At 40.7% G+C, this 22,434-nt stretch overlaps 1 protein-coding gene and 1 long non-coding RNA gene across 12 annotated transcripts in view; one reads left to right on the forward strand and one right to left on the reverse strand.

The window, feature by feature from the left end:
* Positions 1–10,020: 10,020 nt before the first annotated feature.
* Positions 10,021–13,471, reverse strand: LOC135965296 (uncharacterized). The gene is made up of 2 exons (XR_010578199.2): positions 12,702–13,471; positions 10,021–12,085 (listed from the first exon to the last, which is right to left on the reverse strand). It is a non-coding gene; the product is annotated as an uncharacterized lncRNA (long non-coding RNA).
* The window catches only part of OMA1 (OMA1 zinc metallopeptidase), a 67,373-nt gene continuing 57,837 nt past the window's right edge, over positions 12,899–22,434 (forward strand). For 5 of the 11 annotated variants that reach the window (XR_012419656.1, XR_012419663.1, XM_005543236.4 and 2 more), the window contains exons 1-2: positions 12,899–12,997; positions 20,346–20,862. Coding sequence is in view for 6 of the 11 variants with exons in the window: in XM_005543236.4 (XP_005543293.3) it covers positions 20,363–20,862 (500 nt within the window). In the remaining 5 variants the exon portion in view is untranslated. Of the gene's footprint in view, positions 12,998–13,417; positions 13,510–20,345; positions 20,863–22,144; positions 22,365–22,434 lie in introns of those variants that run through there. The other 6 variants (XR_012419657.1, XM_005543237.4, XM_074005717.1 and 3 more) reach the window with 4 other exon arrangements.

Below are 22,434 nucleotides of genomic sequence, written 5' to 3' on the forward strand. Positions count from 1 at the left end.
CACTGTCTCTACTAAAAATACAAAAAATTAGCCGGGCGTGGTGGCAGGTGCCTGTAGTCCCAGTTACTCTGGAGGCTGAGGCGGGAGAATGGTGTGAACCCGAGAGGCAGAGTTTGCAGTGAGCTGAGATCGTGCCACTGCACTCCAGCCTGGGTGACAGAGTGAGACTCTGTCTAAAAAAAAAAAAAAAATCATTGCCAAATGCAAGATCATCTAGACTTTCTCCCAGGCTGGAGCAACACAGTGAGAAAATCTATTTTTATACTTTTGCATTTTACAATGCAAAATGGAGTTTTATGGTTTTGCATTTTACATTCACATCTGTAATCCATTTTTAGTTATTTTTTGTGAAGAGTGTAAGGTCTGTGTCTAGATTCATTTTTTTTAAAAATTTTACTTTAAGTTCTAGGGTACATGTGCACAATGTACAGGTTTGTTACGTATGTATACATGTGCCATGTTGGTGTGCTGCACCCATTAACTCGTCATTTACATTAGGTATATCTCCTAATGCTATCCCTTTTTTTTTTTTTTAAATGTGGATATCTAGTTGTTTCAGTATGTGGATATCTAGTTGTTCCAGCAGCATTTTTTGAAAAGACTATCTTTTCTCCCTTGTATTACCTTTGCTTCTTTGTCAAAGATCAGTTGACTATATTTATGTGGGTCTAATTCTGGACTCCCTTTTCTTTTCCTTTGGTCTATTTGTCTATTCTTTTGCCAATACACGACTGTCTGGATTACTATAGATTCATAGTAAGTCTGGAAGTCTGGTAGTGTCAGTCAGTTCTCTAATTTTGTTCACTTTTAATATTGTCTTGGCCACTCTGGCATTTTGCCTTTAGAATCAGTTTGGCAATATCTATAAAATAACTTGATGAGAGTTTCATTGAAATTACATTGAATCTGTAGGTCAAGTTGGGAAGAACTGACTGACAATATTAAGTCTTCCCATCCATGAATACGGAATATCTCTTACTTAGTTCTCCTTGATTTCTTTCATTAAAATTGTGTACTTTTTCTCATATAAATCTTATACTTAAAAAGAAAAATTTATACGTAAGTATTTCATTTTGAGTGGTGCTAATGTAAATGGCATTGTGTTTTTAATTTCAAATTTCACTTGTTTATTGCTGGCATGTATGAAAGTAGTTGACTTGCATATTAATCTTGTATCCTGCAACCTTGCTTTAATTTCTTATTAGTTTTGGGAGGGTTGTTTTTTTGTTTTCCTTTTATTGGTTAATTCTTTTGGATTCTGTCTTTAGATGAACATGTCATCCACAACAAAGACAGTTTTATTTCTTCCTTCCCAATCTATATATCTTACATTTCTTGTTCTCATTGTATTGCATTAGTTTTGACTTCGAGTACAATGTTGAAAAGCAGTGGTGAGAGGGGACATCCTTGTCTTGTTCCTGATTTTAGTGGGAAAGCATCTAGTTTTTCACCATTAAGTATGATGTTAGCTGTAGGCTTTTTGTAGAGATTCTTTATCAAGTTTAGGAAGTTTCCCTCTGCTCCTAGTTTACTGAGAGGTTTTTGTTTTTATGAATAGATATAGGATTTTGTCAAATGCTTTTTCTGCATGTATTAATATGATCATGTGACTTTCCTTCTTTAGCCTGCTGATGTGATAAATTACACTAATTGATTTTTAAGTGTTGACCCATTAATATCTAGAATAATTCCTATTTGTGCTATAAGGTTCCTTTTATACATTGTTGTATTAAATATGGTGGCATTTTATTGAGGAATTTTGCATTCATATCTTTTATTTTCTTATGTCTTTGTCTGGTTTTGGTATTAAGGTAATGCTGGCTTTATAGAATGAGTTTGGAAGTATTCCTTTGTTTCTATATTCTAAAGTAGATTGTAGAGAATTAGTATAATTTCTTTCTTAAATGTTTGGTAGAATTCACCATTAAATTCACCTGGGCCTGGGGTTTTCCATTATGGAAGATTATTAATTATTGGATCAGTTTCCTTAATAGATATAAGCTTATTCTGATTGTCTGTTTCTTAATATCTTCATCTGCTCTTGGCTTCATTTTATTTTCTAGGCCAGCTTTTTCCTCATCATGGCCAAAATGCACATCAGTAGTACTAGTCTTGTATTCGCCTAATTTAAGAGTCACACAGCAGAATTTTTATCTCCTTCAATGATCAAATATGATATTAGTCTAATCGGTCTGTTTTGTCCATGTAGTGGTTTGAAGAGAGTCCCAAAATTTATGTGCATCTGGAAAATCAGAATGGTGATCTTACTTGTTGGGAGGCAGAGGCAGAAGAATCGCTTGACCCCGGGAGGCCGAGGCTGCAGTGGGCCGAGATTGTGCCACTGCATTCCAGCCTGAGAGACAAAGAGAGACGTCATCTCAATAATAATAATAATAATAATAATAATAATAATAATAAAATGGTGATCTTATTTGGAAATAGAGTCTTTGCAGATGTTAATTAAGTTAATGATCTTGTGGGCCAAAATCCAATGACTACCGTCTTTATAAGAGGAAGAGAGACAGTAAGAAACACAGAGAATAGGGCAATGTGAAGATGGAGGCAGAGATTAGAGTAATGCATCTATGGGCTAAGGGGGCTCACTTATATTGGTTTAGTGGTTTCAGCTTGGGATGTGGAGTCAGGCCAACCTGGACTCAGTGCAACCACTTACAACCTTTTAGTAGGAGTGACATAAGCACAAAGTGCCCCAGGTATACAGAAGTAGGATAGCTCCCCAGGCCTGGTGCAGATACATGCAAGACTTGCCAGAGTGGACGATTTTGCCCTGTGTTTAATTAGCCAGGTGTTGATAGAAAAAGGCATTTGTAGCAGATGCCACTGGTGTCCACTCACATTTCCCTTTATGTTGGTGCCTGGCCTATATTTCTGCACATACTGGTTCAATTTGCCACTGCCAGAACCTGAAGCTCCTTGCTTGAGTCTTTCTCTGGCCTGTAGGAGCCCACTCTGTGTGCACATGCAGGAGGCCAGAGGTGTCACAGAATTAATTATTACTAGGATGGCCCTCAACAAATGTTACTGATAGGAATGGTGGGTAAATAGCCCAGCTTCCTCATCCTCACTTGGTAAAACTCTGTGGCCTGTTTTACACGTTCTTCTAGCATTCCTCAGAGGGATGACACTTCATTGGCCCCTTTTGTAACTAGTTTGTTAATGTATTCTTTATTAGCTTCCTTTCCTTCCATGTCTCACTTCTCTACTTACCAATGGGTGCTTCCTAGGATCACCTCCCAAATAAGTTACTTGTATTGGAATCTTTGTGCTTGTCACATTTGTATCCATGTCTTATACATGCTTCTCTTTATGTGGGGGATGCTGTCTAATAGGGAGGTCTCCTTGGGAGACACACAGAAAGAGTAGCATGTACAAGAACACGGAAATTTAAGCATGGGCAAATTCCAGAGGTTATCCAAATTATTTGGAAATCTGCTACCTGGTCTAGTGATCTGATAGATGAAGAGTTACCTGTGCTTATAAATAGATACCATGATGTGATGACCCATGTTTTATTTTGGGAATTGTTTAGGTTGAGAGGAGGAGTAGGGGATTGCCTATTTTCCCTGGAGCACCAGGTTCTGTAGAGTATCTGGCATATAGTATAGCCTCCATAGTATTATTGAACTTACAGATTTGTTTAGTGTATCAAAATTCGTGAGTTCAAAATGCCTATAATATAAACTATGGACTTAGGGTGATAATGGCGTGTTAATTTTAACAAATGTACCTCTTTTGGTGGTGGGGGAGGCTGTGCCCACGTAGGGACAGGGAGTAGATGAACACCCTCTTTCTGCTCAATTTTGCTGTGATCCTAAAATTTCCCTAAAAAATAAATCTTAGTGATTTAAAACAAAAAGCCCAGTACTTACTAAATAATTCATGCTCAATAGATGTTTGTTGAACAGAATTGAGACTCCATGGAAAGGTAAAGGAATGCCTTTCTTTGAACAGGCATTGCATCACCTGATAGTGATATATGAGGAGGGGAACTGTGGCCCCAGTGGTGTGTGCTGTAGGAATTTGGAGACTTACTTTAGTTAGAGCTCAAGGTTGTGAGCTGAGTTGTTTGTGAGAGCAGAACAATAGAAATGGTTTAAATGTCCATCAACAGTAATAAATGATGCAAAATCTTTTCCAGAGGACATCTTGTGGTGCTTAAAATGGATTAAATTGATCTGCAAGTATTGATAAAGACATTTCTCCAAGGCATGTTGTGCAAGTGATAACCTGGAAGTTACAGAAAATATTCATAGTGTGATATCATTATGTTAAAAAAAAAAAGGCACTAAAAATGTGCTGCATATCTTTGGCTGAGATGAGGACTCAGCAGCAGATGGGGTGAGGTGATTTTTGTTTGTTTGTTTGTTTGTTTGTTTGAGACGGAGTCTCGCTCTGTCGCCCAGACTGGAGTGCAGTGGCGCGATCTCCGCTCACTGCAAGCTCCGCCTCCCGGGTTCACGCCATTCTCCTGCTTTAGCCTCCCAAGTAGCTGGGACTACAGGCACCCGCCACCATGCCTGGCTAAATTTTTTGTGTTTTTAGTAGAGACAGGGTTTCACCGTGCTAGCCAGGATGGTCTCAATCTCCTGACCTCGTGATCCACCCGCCTCAGCCTCCCAAAGTGCTGGGATTACAGGCGTGAGCCACCGCGCCCAGCCGGTAGGGTGATTTTTAAGTCCTTTCCAGCTCTGAGATTCCGTAATCCTAAGAAGTAAAGTTTATAGTTCCATTTAAAAATGTACTGCTTTGACCCATATAAGAAAACTGTAAGACTTTATGGAGAGACATAAAAGAAGACCTGGATAAATGGAGATGCACATATTTCCTTGATTGATAGTTAACATTGCAAAGATATACATCTCACACAAATTAATCCAAGATTAAAAACAACAACAATAACAGAATTAATAATCCCAATTCCTTTTCTTTTTTAGGAAGGGAGCCGAAAAAAATTGTTCAAAAATTCATTTTGAAGGTCAAATGTGTAAGAGCCAGACAATATTCGAAAATAAAATGTATACTACAAAGTTACAATAAATAGAAAGAATCATGCACTAGCTCCAGAACAGTCAGACCAAGGGAAAAAAAGGGAAACTGCAGAAACATATGTAGATATTTACAGGAATTTAGCATATTGTAACAGTGATGCTTTAAGTCAGTCAGGACACATTAAATTAATGGTTGGGACAGCAGTTACTTTGGTGGTCCTATCCATGGAGGAGCACATGCATGCATCCTTTGTAAAAGCTCCACTGGCCTAATTATTCCAAAAATATTTTAGGTTATTTTTTTTCCTCCTATTTTATGCTGAAATAAATTCCTGGTAGATTAAATATTTTAAAAGATTTAAGAAAGAACAAAGTCATTAAAGTACTAGAAGAAAATAATGATAAATATTTAATCTTAATTTTGAGACAGACAGTAGATATGATCTTGAAGGCAGAAGCCATAATGAAAAGATGGATATCTTTGACTGTATCAAAATTTTAGCAATTACGTATATTTTTCCCCTGAATCAACAAAGTTGAAAGACAAACTTCAAATGGGGAAAATGTTTGCTACATAAACGACAGACAATTCTTAAATGTATAAAAAAAATTTAAGTTTATAAAATACAAATGAATATATTACAGAAAAATGGGTTAAGGGCATGAACAGGCATTTGCTAAAGAAGAAATCCAAACAGCATATAAGCATGAAAAAGCATTTACATTATTATGAATCAAAGGAATGCACATCAAAACAACAAGGAAGCTTTGATCTCATCAATGTTTTAAATATTTAAAGTAATTTAAATCTTGCTTTTCAAGTGGGTTACATATCCAAATGTCAACAGTGGTTATTTTGGGATAGTGAGATAAAGGATGATTTTTCTCTTTTTTGTTTTGCTTTTCTATGGTATTAGAATTTCACTTGTGCAATAAAGAAATAATAGTTTGCACTGACACTAAGGAAAGTGCTCACCTCACATCTTTGAATAATTGATCTCTGGGGAGTGAGCAAGGGCATGTCCACGGTGAGACCTTCCCCCATGGCCCTGCGTGGAGCTTACTGAGCCATACTGAATTGTCCCACACCCAATTTCAGGAGCTGGGTCCTGGTGCCTGCAGCATAGACAAGAGGGACGAGGCTGGAGACAGGGAGACCAGTCAGGATACTAGAGCATTAATAATTTAGATGATAATTTGTAAAAATAACACACTGGAACTTGGTGTGACCATTCTCTTCAAGCAAAAATTAACTTTAAAATGGCAGATTTATTCATGTTACGTGGGAAGAAGGGCTGGGATGACAAGAAAGAAAAAGAAGTGCGGTTGAAGAAAGCGCTGAGCTGATTTTCGTTGGAGTAGAACGTTTCAATGAAGATGCTGAAATTCTCTGTGTTGGAGTGATTTCAAATTCACAATCGGTCATTTCAACCCTTTTGGACAGTCATGCCTGGCACATATTCAAGAAAAATGAAAGGCCACTTCAGTCAAGGTGCCACCCATAAATTGCAGCCTTCCAAGTACGTGACCCTCATCAAATCCTGTGGCTATTTCACCAGGTTCTCATCCTGAATCTAGATCATCAGAGGCCTGATTGTTGTTTGTTGAACTTCTGTCTAAACCTGTTATAAGACAAGCTATGCCTCATAATTCTTCAGAGTCATTCTCTTCTTTAACCCAGTATTCAGCATCCAGCACTTTCTATAGGAGGTGTGAATGAATGTCTTTCTGTGCCACGGCATTTAATATAGTTTTCCACTGGAGAAGACTGAATTGTTTTAGGCTGGGTTCCCTGGAAACAGATTCTGAGATAAATCTTTGTGTGCAGGCTTATAGGGGAGAGATCTCAGGAACAATACTTATTTATTTATTTATTTATTTATTTATTTAGAGACAGAGTCTTGCTCTGTCACCCAGGCTGGAGTGCAGTGGTGTGATCTCGGCTGGAGTGCAGTGGTGTGATCTCGGCTCACTGCAACCTTAGCCTCTCAGCTTCAAGCAATTCTTCTGCTTCAGCTTCCTGAGTAGCTGGGACTATAGGCACGAGCCACCATGTCCATCTAATTGTGCGTGTGTGTGTGTGTGTGTGTGTGCGTGTGTGTGTATGTGTGTGTATTTTTAGTAGAGAAGGGGGCTTCACCATGTTGGCCAGGCTGATCTCGAACTCCTGACCTCAAGAGATCTGCCTGCCTCGGCGTCCCAAGTTGCTGGGATTACAGGTGTGAGCCACTGTGCCCGGCCAACGAACAACACTTAAAGGGAGTAAGGGAAAGAGGACTGGGTAGAGGGAGAAGTGGAGCTTCCAGTCCCATGGAGGTCTCTGCAGCTTGGATGGCCTTGCAGTGTTATCCTCAATCGAAGCATAGGAGTCAGGACTGTGTCCTCCCACAGTTTGTGGGGTAAGTGCTGTCGCTGGGCAGAGGGCCGATCCTTGGATGAAGCAGGTGTCTCCAGCCAAGGGAAATCTCTAGCGAGGCAGGCAGCTGCCAGAATGAGAACCTCAGTGAATGGCGATCTGCTGGTGCAGCACAGCACCTGCTTTCAGTGTTCTATCCAAAGTCGAACTTCAGTGATGCTGTCACAGGACACAGTCTTCAGTGTAACCCTTCAAGCAACCCTCTTACCATGAATGCTCAGTAAAGAACACCTTCAAAAGCTTCTCACACCTCATTAAGCTGTGCTTAAAATGAAGCCCTTTTCCCAAGGGCATATCCAAAGGAAATTATTCATGTCAATTATCCATCTCAATTATTCATCTCAATTCAGATGGGATAAATAGCTTGGGAAATTTGACAAAAGCAAAACTTTAAAGCATAGCAAATCAATATTGCTTGGTTGGAAGGTTGGTTCTGAGAATGGAATCTGATCATGTGTCACAGTCAGTTCAGGTTGCTACAACAAAGTACTATAGACTGACTGGCTTCAGCAACAAACTATTTTTTCTTACAGTTTGGGAGGCTGGAAGTCTGAAATGAAGATGCCAGCGTGGTTGGATTTGGTGAGGACCCTCTTCCCGGTGTACGGACAGCTGTCTTGTTATATCCTCACGTGGCAGAGAGGGAGCTCTCCGATCTCTTTATCTCCTTATAGACTCTAATCTCACTCACGAGAGCTCCACCCCCATGACCTAATTACCTCCTAAAGGCCTCCATTTCCAAATACTGTAACACTGGGAATTTAGAGGTCAACATAAGAATTTCAGAGGGATACAAACATTCAGTCCGTAGCACGTTGATTAAAAAATTGCTTAAAGGGCAGCACAAAGAAGACATACAGTCAGATCAGAAGACTTATTCAAACTCTAAATCCTCCAGCAGCTGTGATTGTGAAAATGTGCTGCTCAGATCTGCTCTGGGGAGCATGGTTGACTGCCAGGCCCTGCCCCTGACCTTCTGGCTCCCCAACTCCATTTGTAACAAGCGCAAGCTCCCCCTATATTGCTCTTAGCCAATGATCACGCACGGTGTGAACACTAGTGGATGCCCATCTCTGTGAAACATGGAACTCCTCTAGCAGGCAATTTTGGCCCAAGGACTCCTCATTTTCAAAACCTTCTTGGAACTGTGCTACAACCTGAGGTGCTTCTTATCCAATCTTTCTTCTTTCCCTTTCTCCTTTAACCAGTGTCATGATCTGAGGGCCCTTCATGTCTATTCCTGCTCCTGCTCCATTATCCTTCCCAGGATTTTCCACCCAGTAAATAAGTCTTGCACATCTGATTCCACCTTGGCATCTGCTTTAGAGGGCCCGTTGATACACGTGGACTGGAAGTGGGGTGATCTGAGAAGATGGTAAGATTGGCTTTGAGAGTGGCTCACTAACTGCCCAACTGGCTACAAGAACTCCATCTTGCGTGGACTGTGGGGTCGTGGATAGTGTCTGGCACAAGATAGTGGCCCACATGTGGATTTCAGTGATGGTGACTTGGGAAACTGACCCAGTGGAGGGCAATGCCATTTATGTGGGATAGTTAAGGCACTTGAAAGATGGAGGGAGCAATGTCTGAAAGAACAGTGCAGTGAGCTTGTTATTGCTACGTTGTGTTGATGGCCTGCATGAGAAAATGAGAAAGAGAGGGTCATTAGTAAACAGTTAAGGCTGAGTGGGAGTCAGACGTCTCCTTGGTAGGTAACAGACAGGCTCTTATCTCCTGCAGTGGAGGAGTGTGGACAGCAGAGAAACAAAAGAGATTTTCATGATAAGAGTTGCAGAGCCCCAGAGATGTTTAAATGCTTAGCCAAGGCAGGTCTGGGCCCTGGTTGGGAAAATCTGGAACCTTGAAGCACAAAATGGGACATCCTGATAGAATCCCTAAGGATACTGACTCTGCGACCCTGACAGCTTGCAGAGGTGGCTGACCCTTCCCTAGTCAAAGCTAACACTTCCCTCATGTGGGAAGCCAGTGTTGAAGCCTCTAGCACAAGGAATAAACAGGTGCCCACTCAGGAGCTGCCCCATCTCCTCTTAGATATCTGCCAGGGTGATAACTCAGGTTAAATTCCAGCATCACCCAGCTGGGGATGTGTTGGGCCTGGTAAGGTGGGAGGAGGAAGATCGCATAATGTAGGAGCCAAAAGAACTACTTAGCATGGGCTGGGCGCGGTGGCTCACGCCTGTAATCCCAGCACTTTGGGAGGCCGAGGCGGGCGGATCACAAGGTCAGGAGATCGAGACCACGGTGAAACCCCGTCTCTACTAAAAATACAAAAAATTAGCCGGGCGCGGTTGTGGGCGCCTGTAGTCCCAGCTACTCGGGAGGCTGAGGCAGGAGAATGGCGTGAACCCGGGAGGCGGAGCTTGCAGTGAGCCAAGATCGCGCCACTGCACTCCAGCCTGGGCTGGGCGACAGAGCGAGACTCCGTCTCAAAAAAAAAAAAAGAAAAAAAAAAAAGAACTACTTAGCATGTACCAGCAGGAGCCAGGAGAGGACCCCTGGAATTGGATTTCTGAAAGTGCTTGATCAAAGTGGGCAGGAACTGTGGTGGGATTGATAAGGAATCAGAGAGACCGAGGGGTTGAGGAGGATTTATTATTTAGGTGCACTGGCCCAGTTGGATTAACATCCAAAGGACTGAGCCCTGAACAAAGAGTCAAGTTACCTTTTAAACATTTCATGGGGCTGGGGGAGATCTGTGTGGGGAGAAACATGTTACAGAAGCGAGAAACAAAGACAGTTATTTAATTAATTGAGACATGCATTACATCATTTCTAACTTTTCAAGTAAAAACATGTTTTATGGCTTGAGTTTATCTGTCTAGTGACCTTGCAGCTGCACAGCTAGAGAAACAGGGTCTTCACAATGCCTGGGAAAGGGAGAGATAAGGCTCACTAGCCACGGAAAAACAGGCAGTTAATTTTTACAGGACTCCAGCTCTTTCTCTTTCTCAGGGTGAACTGGGTTTTCTTACATAGAACTGAGTTTCTGCTTACACATTCTTTAATTTCTTTTAATTCCTGTTTCACAACAAGCCTGGCTAAATACAAATTAATTGTCTTGGGGGCACTTTCTCGGCACTTGGGACTGTAGAAGATGGGGTAAACTCACTGCTAGGTGACTATTAGAAGCTGAGAGAAAGCCATGGTCCATGCAGAGTAAAGCAGGAATGCCCGAATTGCCCTTGGAAATGGTAGAGGAAGGACAGAGGAGCTGAGGGAAGTGGACTTGCCTGAATGAATTTTTTTTTTGTGTAGAGCCCAAAGGCAGACAGAGGGGAATGCTTCATGGGAGGCCCAGAGGACGCATCATCTACTATGGCCATGGGGAATGCACTGGCGTGAGGGGCACTAGAATCACTAAGAAGTTCAGAGAGGCTCTCCTCTGAAGGGAAGGGATGACGGTAGGAGAGGCGATCACAAGGCTGGGCTTGATAATATCCACTGGGATAACAGGATCCTGAAGTAGTAGAAGCCAGGTGGTGGCTTTAGCCATGAGGACCCCAGAGGATGAGATTACTGCAACACCTGGCAAGGGCAGAGGCGCAACCAAGAGGGCTTGATCCACAGGAGGTAGTGGAGGGCTTTAATAGCATAAGGTCTCCCTAGGGGAAAAATAGATGGGCAGCCAACAATAGTGTTGCTTAACATCTACAACTGGAGGAAGACAAGAAGCTATTTACCCTACGCAGGGAGCAGTTGTTTAATAAAAAGCACTGCTTATTGCTCAAGTCTCAGACCTGAGCCTACCTTCACACTGAGACCACGGAATCTGTTGACTTAAGAGGTTGTTGGGTCCCTAGAAAGAAGAATCCTGCAATACTGAAACAAATATTTACTGTAATTAATGATTACTCTTTGGTCTATGTCCCGTGGCCATTTTCTTGACTGAATATATGTTGAGGAAAGAGGAATACCCAGACATTTCACAGGTGTTACCCAGACACCCAAAGTGTGTAACACACATGGCTCCTCTCTAAGTGTGGGGGCTTATGGGGATCAGGTAATAAGCAGAGTCCTGGATAATGTCCAGCTTACAGTGGGTCCAGAAATACATGGACCCATCCAGCAGTCATTTCCTTAGTTCCTGAGTGCATAATTGGGAGTACATATTAGGCAGCTGGAGCAATCTCCACATTGATAAGAAGTTCAAGGTCCTTGGTCTTGAGTTATCATGGTGCGGAAAGCCAATGGGAAGCCTCTGAAGCTGTCCTTCTTTCCAAGTCAAGATAACAAATCAAAACCGATATTTCATCGGAGGGGATAGTGAGATGATGGTGGAGATTAATGCCATAATTAAAGACCTGAAGTATACAAGGGTGGTTGGTCATCCCTGTCATATCTCTATTTAAATTGCCAGTCTGGCCCCTTTGGAAATCAGGTGGATCCAGGAGAATGACATAATGGCTCTGCACAGTCCAAAACGAGCTGGATCACCTGGAAATTCCAGAGCACATCACATCCATCTATTTCACCAATGACATTATGCTAATCAGGCAGGATGAGCAAGAGGTGGCTAGCACGTTGGAAACTTTGGTAAGACACATGCACTTCAGAGGTTGGGAGATAAACCGTACGAAGACTGAAGAACCTCCTACTTCGGTTTTTAGGGATCCAGCGGTCAGGGGTTTCCCAGGATATCCTTTTCAAAGTAAAAGGCAAATAATAAAGTACACATAAGATAAAAGAAACAGTAACTTACAAAATTTCCAAAAGAGATACCTAGAATTGTTCATAGTGTTTATGTCCTTTGAGATGTTTTCATTGTGCACAGAGTATAAACATAATAAACTAATATGGGATCTCACTACTCATCCATCACAATCCAATATTTTGCTTGTTTATTTGTACACTTTTTTTTTTAAATAGCCTCTTTCCTCACTGTGATATAAACTTCACGAAGGACAGGTCTGTCTTGTTCACTGCTACATCCCTGGCACTTAAAATGTAGTTGATGCTCAATAAATATGTCTTGGTGAAATGAATGAAACATACTATACACATAATTCTGGAGCCAGCTACTTTAACTTCCAGACATTTAAGATTATATTTCATCATTCTTAAAATGCGTCCCTCCAAAAATCATATGAAAGCACTGTTCCCACACTCCAAAGACTATTTCTATGAATGCAGCTTCAGAACCAGGAAGCCTTCGTCTTTTGGCAGCCTTCGAGTCTCTTCCCTTCTGGCCGGTACTGCCGTAGAGACTACAACGGACACATTCTTCGGTGGATCATTCTTTAGAGGACCCAACTCACCAAGGACAGGAGAAAGTTGTCCCCAGGCAAGCAGCCCAGCCCAGAGCCATGTCCCTCCTTAAGCCACACGGGGGCGCCAGAGCGCCGCAGTCCGCGCGGGGCCCGGGGCCACTGGGAGAAAGACTCAGGGCGGCTGTATTGACTGCCCGGTGTGGGCGGAGCGAAGGGGGCCCAGGCCGGTGTGGCGGGCAGGAAGTGCGGGTGCGCGCCTGCGCATAGGTCGGGTCGGAGGTGTCACAGCTTTCGCTTCTGCTTGAGTCAGTCCTCACGGTGACGCCTTTCCCCAGCTTTTCCGAGTAGGCTCGTGCCCAGGGCAGGAGGCAGAATGCGGGAGTGGGGAGGGGGCGGAGCGCAGAGCGCCTGCGGGGGCGCCAGGGCAAGGAGTGGGGATCCGTGGGGAAGGGGATACAGGAGGAGGCGTGGGTGGGCGACAAGGCTGCGTGGAGGGGAGGGGCACGGGGCGCGGGGGCGGCAGACGGAGGGCGTCTGTCCTGGGAGAGCCTGGTTTTCCCTTCGCCTGGCCCGGGGCACGCCGGCGACCGCGTGTGTCTGCCCCGCGGCAGTACTTTCGGGGGCCGCCTGCCCTCCCCCTCAGCCTGCCCTCATTGGCGGCCCCGCTTTCAGAGCTGCGTTTCTCACCCGCGTGGCCTCGGGCGCCTCACCCGGCACCTCCCGCCGCGTCGGGCATCTGTCTCTTTCACCCCTTCACTCTCCAGGAGAAACTGAACACGTTTTCCAGCCTAACTCGGCAGGGCAAACCAGAACATTCCCCGTCTAAGCAGTTCCGGGGAGTTTTAACAACTTCCTGGTAAACTCCTCTACAGAACTCACTGTATACTGTGTAAATGTCGTCTGTGTGTGGAGCAACAGTTTTATTGTTTGATTGCCGTGCAATCATCAACAAGAAATTGTAGTCCAGGGAGATGAAAATCCCTTATTTGGCATTCAGGCGTTGATCAAGGCCATGCAACCCTCGCTAAAAGGATTTAGGTTCATCTCCGTCGTTCTCAGTCGGGGTGAAGGGGTGTAGTCTGACATTTGGAAGCTTAAGAACCAAGTCTGCTGCCGTCCAATTCTTTTTTAAAGCCTTCCATCATGTGTGTACTTTGCTTGAATGATTATTTTAAAGTACGTGTCCTATTTTTGCCAATCTGACAGCTGTTTCCATAGAAACTAGAGAAGACATAGTCATTTTCAGCAGGAGTTGTTAAAACTGTCTTCCAGGCTTCAGCAATGAGTGCCAGTGAGTGCTGCACTTGCTCATTCTGAGATGGTACTTAAAGAATTAAGGATCTGAAATGTTCTTAGAGGCTAACAATCCAAATTGTTTAATTTTCTCACATCATTAATTTTGTAATCCTAGAAGTCTGCCAGCTATGTTTGTTGACCCGCCACAGCTCTTTGAAGAGAATGTGTCAGCCCTGATTTTTTTTCTTATGTGCTCCGTAGTCAAGTGATTGGCTCGTTGAAAATACATGAATAGATTTCTTCCCTCATTCTTTACCCTTTCTTCAGGATAACCCGCGGATTACAAAATATCAGGCACTGTTTCTATTCAAAATGACACTTGCTTGTCAGTGATAGAAATGATAATGGTTTTAATTATATACATGTAGTGTTGGGGCTTTTGCTTATACCTTCTGTGTCAGTAGGATTCTTTTTTAAAATTTTTACACAAGTCATGAGAAATGAGAAGGAGTTTGCTTGTCATGAGCAGAGCTAAGCAGTGTGAGTAGATGTGCATAGACATGGAGATGAGAGCTTTCCTTTTCTGGGGGCTGTAAGTAAATCAGGGAGGTTGGAATTTAGGAATGGGTGAAGGAGGGTTGGGGAAGGTGCCTGGAGAAGTAGTAGGAGGGCCTGGTTCACCATATGAAGGAGTTTATAAAAGCCATGGAAAACCAATGCAAGTCCAGGCTTGGTGGCTCATGACTGTAATCCCAGCACTTCGCAATGCAGTACGATCAGTTGAGCCCAGGAGTTAAAAATCAGCCTGGGCAACATAGTGACACACCGTGTCTACCGAAAAAATTTGGAAAATTAACTGGGTTGGCAGGGTGCGGTGGCTCAGGCCTATAATCCCAACACCTTGAGAGACTGAGGTGAGCAGATCACTTGAGTCCAGGAGTTCCAGACCAGCCTGGGCAACTTGGCAAAACCCCGTCTCTACTAGAAATACAAAAATTAGCCAGGTGTGGTGGCGCATGCTTGTAATCCTAGCTCCTGAGGAGACTGAGGCGCGAGAATTGCCTGAACCCAAGAGGCGAGGTTGCAGTGAGCCAAGGTGGCACCACTGCACTCCAGCCTGGGCGATGACAAAGTGAGACCCTGTCGCAAAAAGGAAAGAAAAGAAAAACAATGGAAATTACAGAAATAGTTGCCTGAGTGGAGCCTTAAAAAAGTAATAATACATTCTGTAGAAATTTGAACTGCACAGAAATATATAAGGTGAAAATACTAATAATGCCTCTTAACCACCATCCTGCCATTCAAAATAATTGTGAATAGTTTGGTGTATCTTTTTTTCAGATTTATTTTTGTATATACTAGCATATATTCTCATTACTATTTTTGCAAACTAGGGAGGGATTTTTAAATCTATTTTGTTCTCTGCAGTATCTCTAGCATTCATAATGGTGCCTAGCACTTAGTGGGCACTCATTAAACGTTTTCAGAAAGAATGAATAGTAATACAGTTCAGAGGTCAAAAATACAAAATCTGAATGTTTGGTTAAGGTCATTAAAATTTTTTAAGTTCATTGCCAACATTTAAAAATTGATAAATTTCACATAAAATCTGAAATTCTGGCTTTACTTGAAAGTTTTGAATCATTTGGCCACAGCAAGTTCAAATTCCATCATACTGTTTGCACTTCCTTTAGATGGGCACGAATCTGCATTCACATCAATATCGCTTTACTGATATTCACTTGCCTCTACCCTACAAACTTGTGCTGTGCGATACAGTAGACACTAGCCACATATGGCCATTTAACTTAGTTAAAAATTTCATTCCTCAGGTGCACCAGTCACATTTCAAATGCCCAGTAGCCACCTGTAGGGGCTACCTTATTGGACAGTGCAGACATGAACATTTTTATCATTGCAGAAAGGTCTGTTGTATGGTGCTTCTTTAGACGTTTGAGTTTGCCACCTCTGCTATACAGAAGTTTTTAGGTAGCATTTATTATTATTTTTAAACTTGTGTATCCCTTTGCCAGAGATTGCTATCTTTTAAATCTTATGAAGATTTACAGATCACCATGTTATCTTTTAAATGATTACATGGTATTTACCAGGGTAGGACTGTATGTAAATTGTGGGGGTAGGATTCTGTTGCTGGGGTTTGCATTTTAGAAATAGTGCTTTAGCTGCAGTTTGGGGTCAAACTGGAGTGGGAGGGGTTGGTGGTGAAATCAGGCAGGGAGATTAGGTGTGTAGTGATCAACACCATAAGACCACAGAGCCCAGGAAAGGCTAGAATGAGATAAGAAGGAGGTGGAATTGACATGACTGATTTAATGTGGGCTGAGATATTTTGGATGCTAAAGTTGCTGTAGAGATAATCCAGTATTTCTGGAACTGATTAAATGTTGAAAATTGGTAAATTTGGCTTTGCAAAGTGTAGGAGGAACCCTCAGCTAGTTCCAGTAAACAACATGTATAATATTAAAATGCTGTAGATTTACAAAAACAAATGTGCAACTGTTTTATACCATGTAAACGTCTTAGAGATCATTTATTTGTAGAATACAGAAACTCATTGAAGAAAGGGAATTATTTTGGGGATAAAGTAAAAGCTCATGAAGCTCAATTAAGTGTAGGAAGTACAAGGTTTCATGGGAAACAGGGAGGTCTTTTTCTCTCGTGTTCACTCTGGCTTCGTGGTCTCTCACTTATCTTCTGCCTGCACTTGTATTCCGTTGTCTCTTCTGTGGATCCATTTTTTTTTTTTTTAAAAGCTTTTTGTTTGTAGTTCTTGCTTACATATTGCTTTGTTTGGCCATAGCACCTGCTGTAGACCCAACTTACACATGCCCTTATATTCCTGTGCGGGATACTGTTTTATGTAAAATCTTTTTAGTGTCAAATGTCTACTCCTAGTTCTGTAGCTAATGGTAGGGGTTGCTAGGGATGAATGTGGCCAACTAGGCTCATCCCCTAAACTGAGGCCATAAAAGCACATTTGGAAAAGAAGTTGTGCTTGGGCAAGTGTCTGAAGCTTATCTACTACAGTAAATCATCAGATTTGAGGTCAAGGAAAGAAAGTGGGCTTGTGTTGTTTTTGCAGTTTGACTTCTAGAAGACTTCACATTTAAACCTTAATACACTTTCCCATTGAAAACAGTTCTTTCCATTGTTTTTTCTCTTTCTGATCTGTCTAAATGGCATGAAAAATAATTGCTGCCTTCCTGAGCTCTTCAGCTACTCATGGATGTCTTTTTAAAAATGCATACAGTATGTATTTTTAATAACTGAATTTTATTATCCCCTAATAGTCTTACTTAGGTTCAATTTTGTCTCCTTAACTAGATTATAACCTCCATGAAAGCAGGACTATATTCTGTGCTGCATAACTCACATGCCCCCTAGCCACTGAAAACCTTACTAGCTACTCCAATATGAATTTTGAAATGATTTCTAGGCTTAAATTCTTTTACCACTTTTCAGCTTGGTTCAAAAAAGTAAAAACAAAGTATCTTGTTAATAATGTCAAACTATTATATATCAGCCTAGACTTTACTAATTTAAAATTGGTAGTATTTCAAAAAGGGTTAACTTAACTCAAAGTTAATGTTTTACTTAGCATGCCCTTTATTAACATTATACATTAACAGTGCAAGGGCAGGGTGTATGAATTACATAAAAAATAAATTTGAGTAATTTTCAAATAGTTTGATATATAGATAATACTATTTATTAAAACTGGTAGTCCTGAAGCGTCTTTCTAGATAATATCGTATTAGCTTAGGTTGAGTTTTACATGTTTTTCCCCCCAACTTTTATATGAAGGTGTTGAAACATGCAGAAAAATTGAGGAAAAATTTAAGGAACACGTATGTAACTATCACTGAGATACAATGATTGCTGATATTTTATTTATTGACTTTATGTCCTTTGTGTGTGTACATTTGCTGTACAATTTGAAAGTGAGTTTTATTTATCATGAACAGATCCTTCAGCAAGTATCCCAGGAATAAAATAGTCACATAACCACAATATTATCACCTAAGAAAATAATAATTACCTAAAACAACTTGAAATTCAGTTCATTTTTAGATTCCCTCAATCTGGGTTTTTTGTTTGTTTTTGGTTGTTGATTTTTTTTTTTTTTTTTAAAGACAGGTTCTCATTCTGTTGCCCAGGCTGGAGTGTAGTGGCACAATTTTGGCTCACTGCAGTCTCCACTTCCCAGTTTCAAGTGATTCTCCTTCCTCAGCCTCCCAATTATAGCTGGGTTTATAGGCAAGCGCTACTCTTTGTAATCCCTTCCCCTGGCCCATTTTCCTACCACTCCTCAAGCAGTCACTGATCTTTCTGTCACTATGGATTAGTTTGCATTTTTTGCAGTTTATGTTATAGAGATGGAATCAGAGTATATACTTTTTTGTGTGTTTTTCTTTTTTTTTTTTTTGACAGTCTCACTCTGTTGCCCAGGCTGGAGTACAGTGGCGACATCTCGGCTCTCTGCAACCTCCACCTCCCAGGTTCAAGCAGTTCTCCTGCTTCAGCCTCCCAAGTAGCTGGGATTATAGGCAAGTGCCACCACACCTGGCTAATTTTTGTATTTTTATTAGATAGGGGTTTCACATTGTTGGCCACGCAGGTCTCGGACTCCTGACCTCAAGTGATCCGCCTGCCTCGGCCTCCCTAAGTGCCGGGATTACACGTCGTGAGCCACCATGCCCAGCCTTTTTTGTGTTTTTTAATGAATTTATACAGTTCATCTAAGATGTCCAGTTTAAGATTTTATCTTTCATTGATTTTAGGAAGTTATGTGCCTTGCAGTTTTTTTCCTTTGTGTTTCTTTTGTGTAGAGTTTGTTAAACATTTTGAATTTGTGGTTTTATAGTTTTCATCAAGTTTGGAAAACTTTTGGCCATTATTTCAAGTATTCTTTTTTCTGTCTGCACCTCCCCCGCCACTTTCTGGGGACTTCAGTTAGATGAATATTAGGTCGCTTGAAGTTATTACATACCTCATTGATGCCCTGTGCCTTTTTTTATTATTGTATTTTCTCTCTGCGTTTCATTTTAGATGGTTTCTGTTGATACATCTTCAAAGTCACAAATCTTTATTTCTATAATGTTAATCTGCTATTGTCTCATCTACTATGTTTTTCATCTTATGTCTTATAGTTTTCCTGTCTAAAAGTTTAGTGTAAGTCTTTTAAAGAAATATATATCTCTATGTAACATGCTCATATTTTCCTTTAGCTTCTTAAACTTGTGCATTATAGTTACAATAACTAATATCCTTGTTTACTAATGCTGTTATTTGTTTATTCAGGAGTTAGTTTCCACTGATTGATATTTCTTCTAATTACAGATCACATATCTTGCTTCTTGCATGCTTGGTGATTTTTAATTGTAAATTGCACCTTGTTAAGTGCTAAATAGTTTTGTGTCCTAATACCTGTTCTTGAGATTTTTTGTTTTGTTTTGTTTTTTGTTTTTTCTGGGATGCAGTTGTTGCTTGGAAGCATTTAATCTTTTTGGGTGTTGCTTTTAATATTTGTTAGGTGGGGCCACAGCAGCTTTTGGCCTAGGACTAATCTTTCTCTAATGTTGAGGCGAAACCCTTCTGAGTGCTTGATGAATGATAAGGTTTTCCACTTTGGTTGGCGGAGGGGACAGACACTATACCATGCCATGTGTGAGCCGTGTATATTCTTCTCTCCAGTCTTTTCAGGTGGTCCTTTCCCAGCTCCAGGGGATTTTCTTACACATATGCCCAGGCAGGACTTAGCTGAATATGGGAGGGGGATTCTCTGCAGAACTCTAGAGTTCTCTGCGCAGCTCTTTTCTTCTCTTGTCCCCTGTCCTGTGAGCTCTAGCAACCTTGGTTTGCTTGACCTCACAGCCTTATCTCTTTGATTTAGGGGAATCACTGGGCTCCACCTAGGTTTACCCTGTCTGCATTGTGGCCTGGAAGCACTCTCCAGGCAATAAGCTAGGACAATTGCAGGGCTCTGTTTCCCATTTCTCAGGGATCATTGTTCTTCAGTGCCTAATGTCCAGTGCATTTTATATAAGTTAGATTTTACTCTTCCGTATTACATGCTTCCTTCCAGTTACTGCAAACTGATAAAAGTTTTACTATTGTTTTTATCTAATCCACTTTATTGCCCAAATAATTTGCCATTAAAATAAAAATGGCTCTCCCCTAACTACAAATTAAAAATGAAATGAAAAAAATGCAAGCTTCTAAAGTACACATTGCATAGTAAATGTCATGTTATGTATACTCTGGTTTATCTTGCTGAAAGGCATTGCTGTAGGGGTGATGAGTTGAAACCCAAGGTAATTTAGCCTGAGATGTGTTAGAAGAACAGCTGACACACCTATTTAATAAGTGTTATATTCCCAGTTTGGTAAGTAAATATTTTCCACAAATATTTATAGTTTATTTTTTGTGTTTCAGGTAATCAAGTGAAAAAGATGAGCTTCATCTGTGGATTGCAGTCTGCTGCTAGAAACCATGTTTTCTTCCGATTTAATTCACTGTCTAACTGGAGAATATGTAACACGTTAGCATCAACCTCACAGGGCTGTCATCAAGTACAAGTTAACCATATAGTAAATAAGTATCAGGGACTGGGAGTAAATCAGTGTGATAGGTGGACTTTTCTGCCTGGAAACTTCCATTTTTATAGGACTTTTAACAACAAAAGAACAGGATGCCTCTCAAGTACCAAAAATAAGGAAATTTGGATGATTACCAGCAAACGTACTGTATGGAATGACTCTTTTTCAAGACAGCTACTAATAAAAGAAGTTACAGCAGTTCCTAGTCTGTCAGTATTGCATCCTCTAAGCCCTTCTCCTGTAAGAGCTATTAGGAATTTCCACACTTCTCCACGGTTTCAAGCTGCTCCGGTTCCTCTCTTGTTGATGATTCTTAAACCAGTGCAGAAGTTATTTGCAATCATTGTAGGCAGGTAAAATGCTTTTTTAGAAAACTAAACTTTTGTATTAACTTTTTGCATTAGTATTTTGTGTTAACTTTTAGAAATTAAATTTTTTTATTTATAAAACTGTACTTTTAAAGAAACCTTGTTAGATCCCGCGTCCCCTCATTTAGCTCAAGGTGAAGTTTCTAAACAGTAGCTCCTGCCCAGTTTTGTTATGTATGATTTAATAATCCTGAAACAATTTCCTGCATATTAATTTATGGTATAGAAATATGGTCTCTTTAAAAAGTTATTCTTATGTATTGTATAGGCATTTTTAAAAAAGTCTTATATTTATGATTACAAGACCTTAGGATATGTGGATCAGAAGTGTTGGTTATCGCTCACATATAAGAAGAGTACTTACAAACATTTCTTTTTAATTTGTGGAATTTAAAGGCAGCAAATCATAAAACTGAGGAACTTTACTTATATAAGGGTGGGCCCACTCCTAGTTAACTCTTAAATCATTAATGCTGCTTTTTTTTCTATTCTGTTCCCAACAGATCTTTGTTTTTTTTCCTTGGAGATCCTTTATAATAAACTTTCACAGCTTGATAGTACTTTAACCCTTTTTCTCTTATTTGTTTTATGAAGATTGAAGAAAGCGAATCGCTGTTTCTTCATAAAGCTTTCTTGTGTTTGATGACTGTGAAGTCCCTTCTAGCCTTCTTACTTCCACATGAACCAAACCAGTTTGCTTTTGATAAAAAACCAAGAACTTCCATTTGTAATTTATTGTGTTCTTCATGATTTGGTGTTGGCACCCAGAGGAGATACAGCTGTACTGACTCTTGGTTGAAGTAATACGCTCATCCCAGGTTCTTGGGATGCTCTTTCTGATTTCTGATGCGTTCTCATCCTTTTAAATTGTTTGTTTTTAACTTTCTTGTTTTCGTTACTATTGTTGATCACCTAAAATTTTTCATTTAGAATATGTCTTTCATACATTTTAAATAAATGATAATGTCATGTAAAGTTTTAAATAGGAAATAAGTGTACTCCATAGTTTGGTTTATGTCCCTTTAAATTGAGACTTTGTGTAAAGGCATTGGGGTGTGTCACTTCACAAAGAGAACTTTAAGAAGTTATTTTGTAAAATAAATTTTTGTCAAGAGAATCATGTATATATGGTAAATTTTTGTTGTGGTTTTACAGATCAACTCACAAGGAAAATGTTTGTCCCAGTATTGAAAATATTGCTTGTTGTCAGAAAAGTTTCTGAACACTGCTAAGCAGCAGACAGTATTGTTGCCTGGTAGAAATTGGACCTTCTCAGATGTTATCTACAAAATCTCCCACTTTCTTATGAGTACCTATGATATTATTACCTCTCCTTTTTCATTTTCTGAAGAGGATAGTGGAGTTTCTGCTACTGAGCACTATTTATTTCCAAAATGAATGCTGAGGCAGTTTTCCTTGTACCTTGTTGAATCACTGGCAAATTGTGTTGGAGGTCTGAGGAGCAGTGGGAAGAATAGTAGTTCCAGGTATAGATTTATTGTACTGTAACCTCTTACATAATTAATTACACAGTTATCCCTATTAAGTGGCTAAGTG

This window comes from Macaca fascicularis, chromosome 1, assembly GCF_037993035.2.
Source record: "Macaca fascicularis isolate 582-1 chromosome 1, T2T-MFA8v1.1".
Classification (NCBI taxonomy): domain Eukaryota; kingdom Metazoa; phylum Chordata; class Mammalia; order Primates; family Cercopithecidae; genus Macaca; species Macaca fascicularis.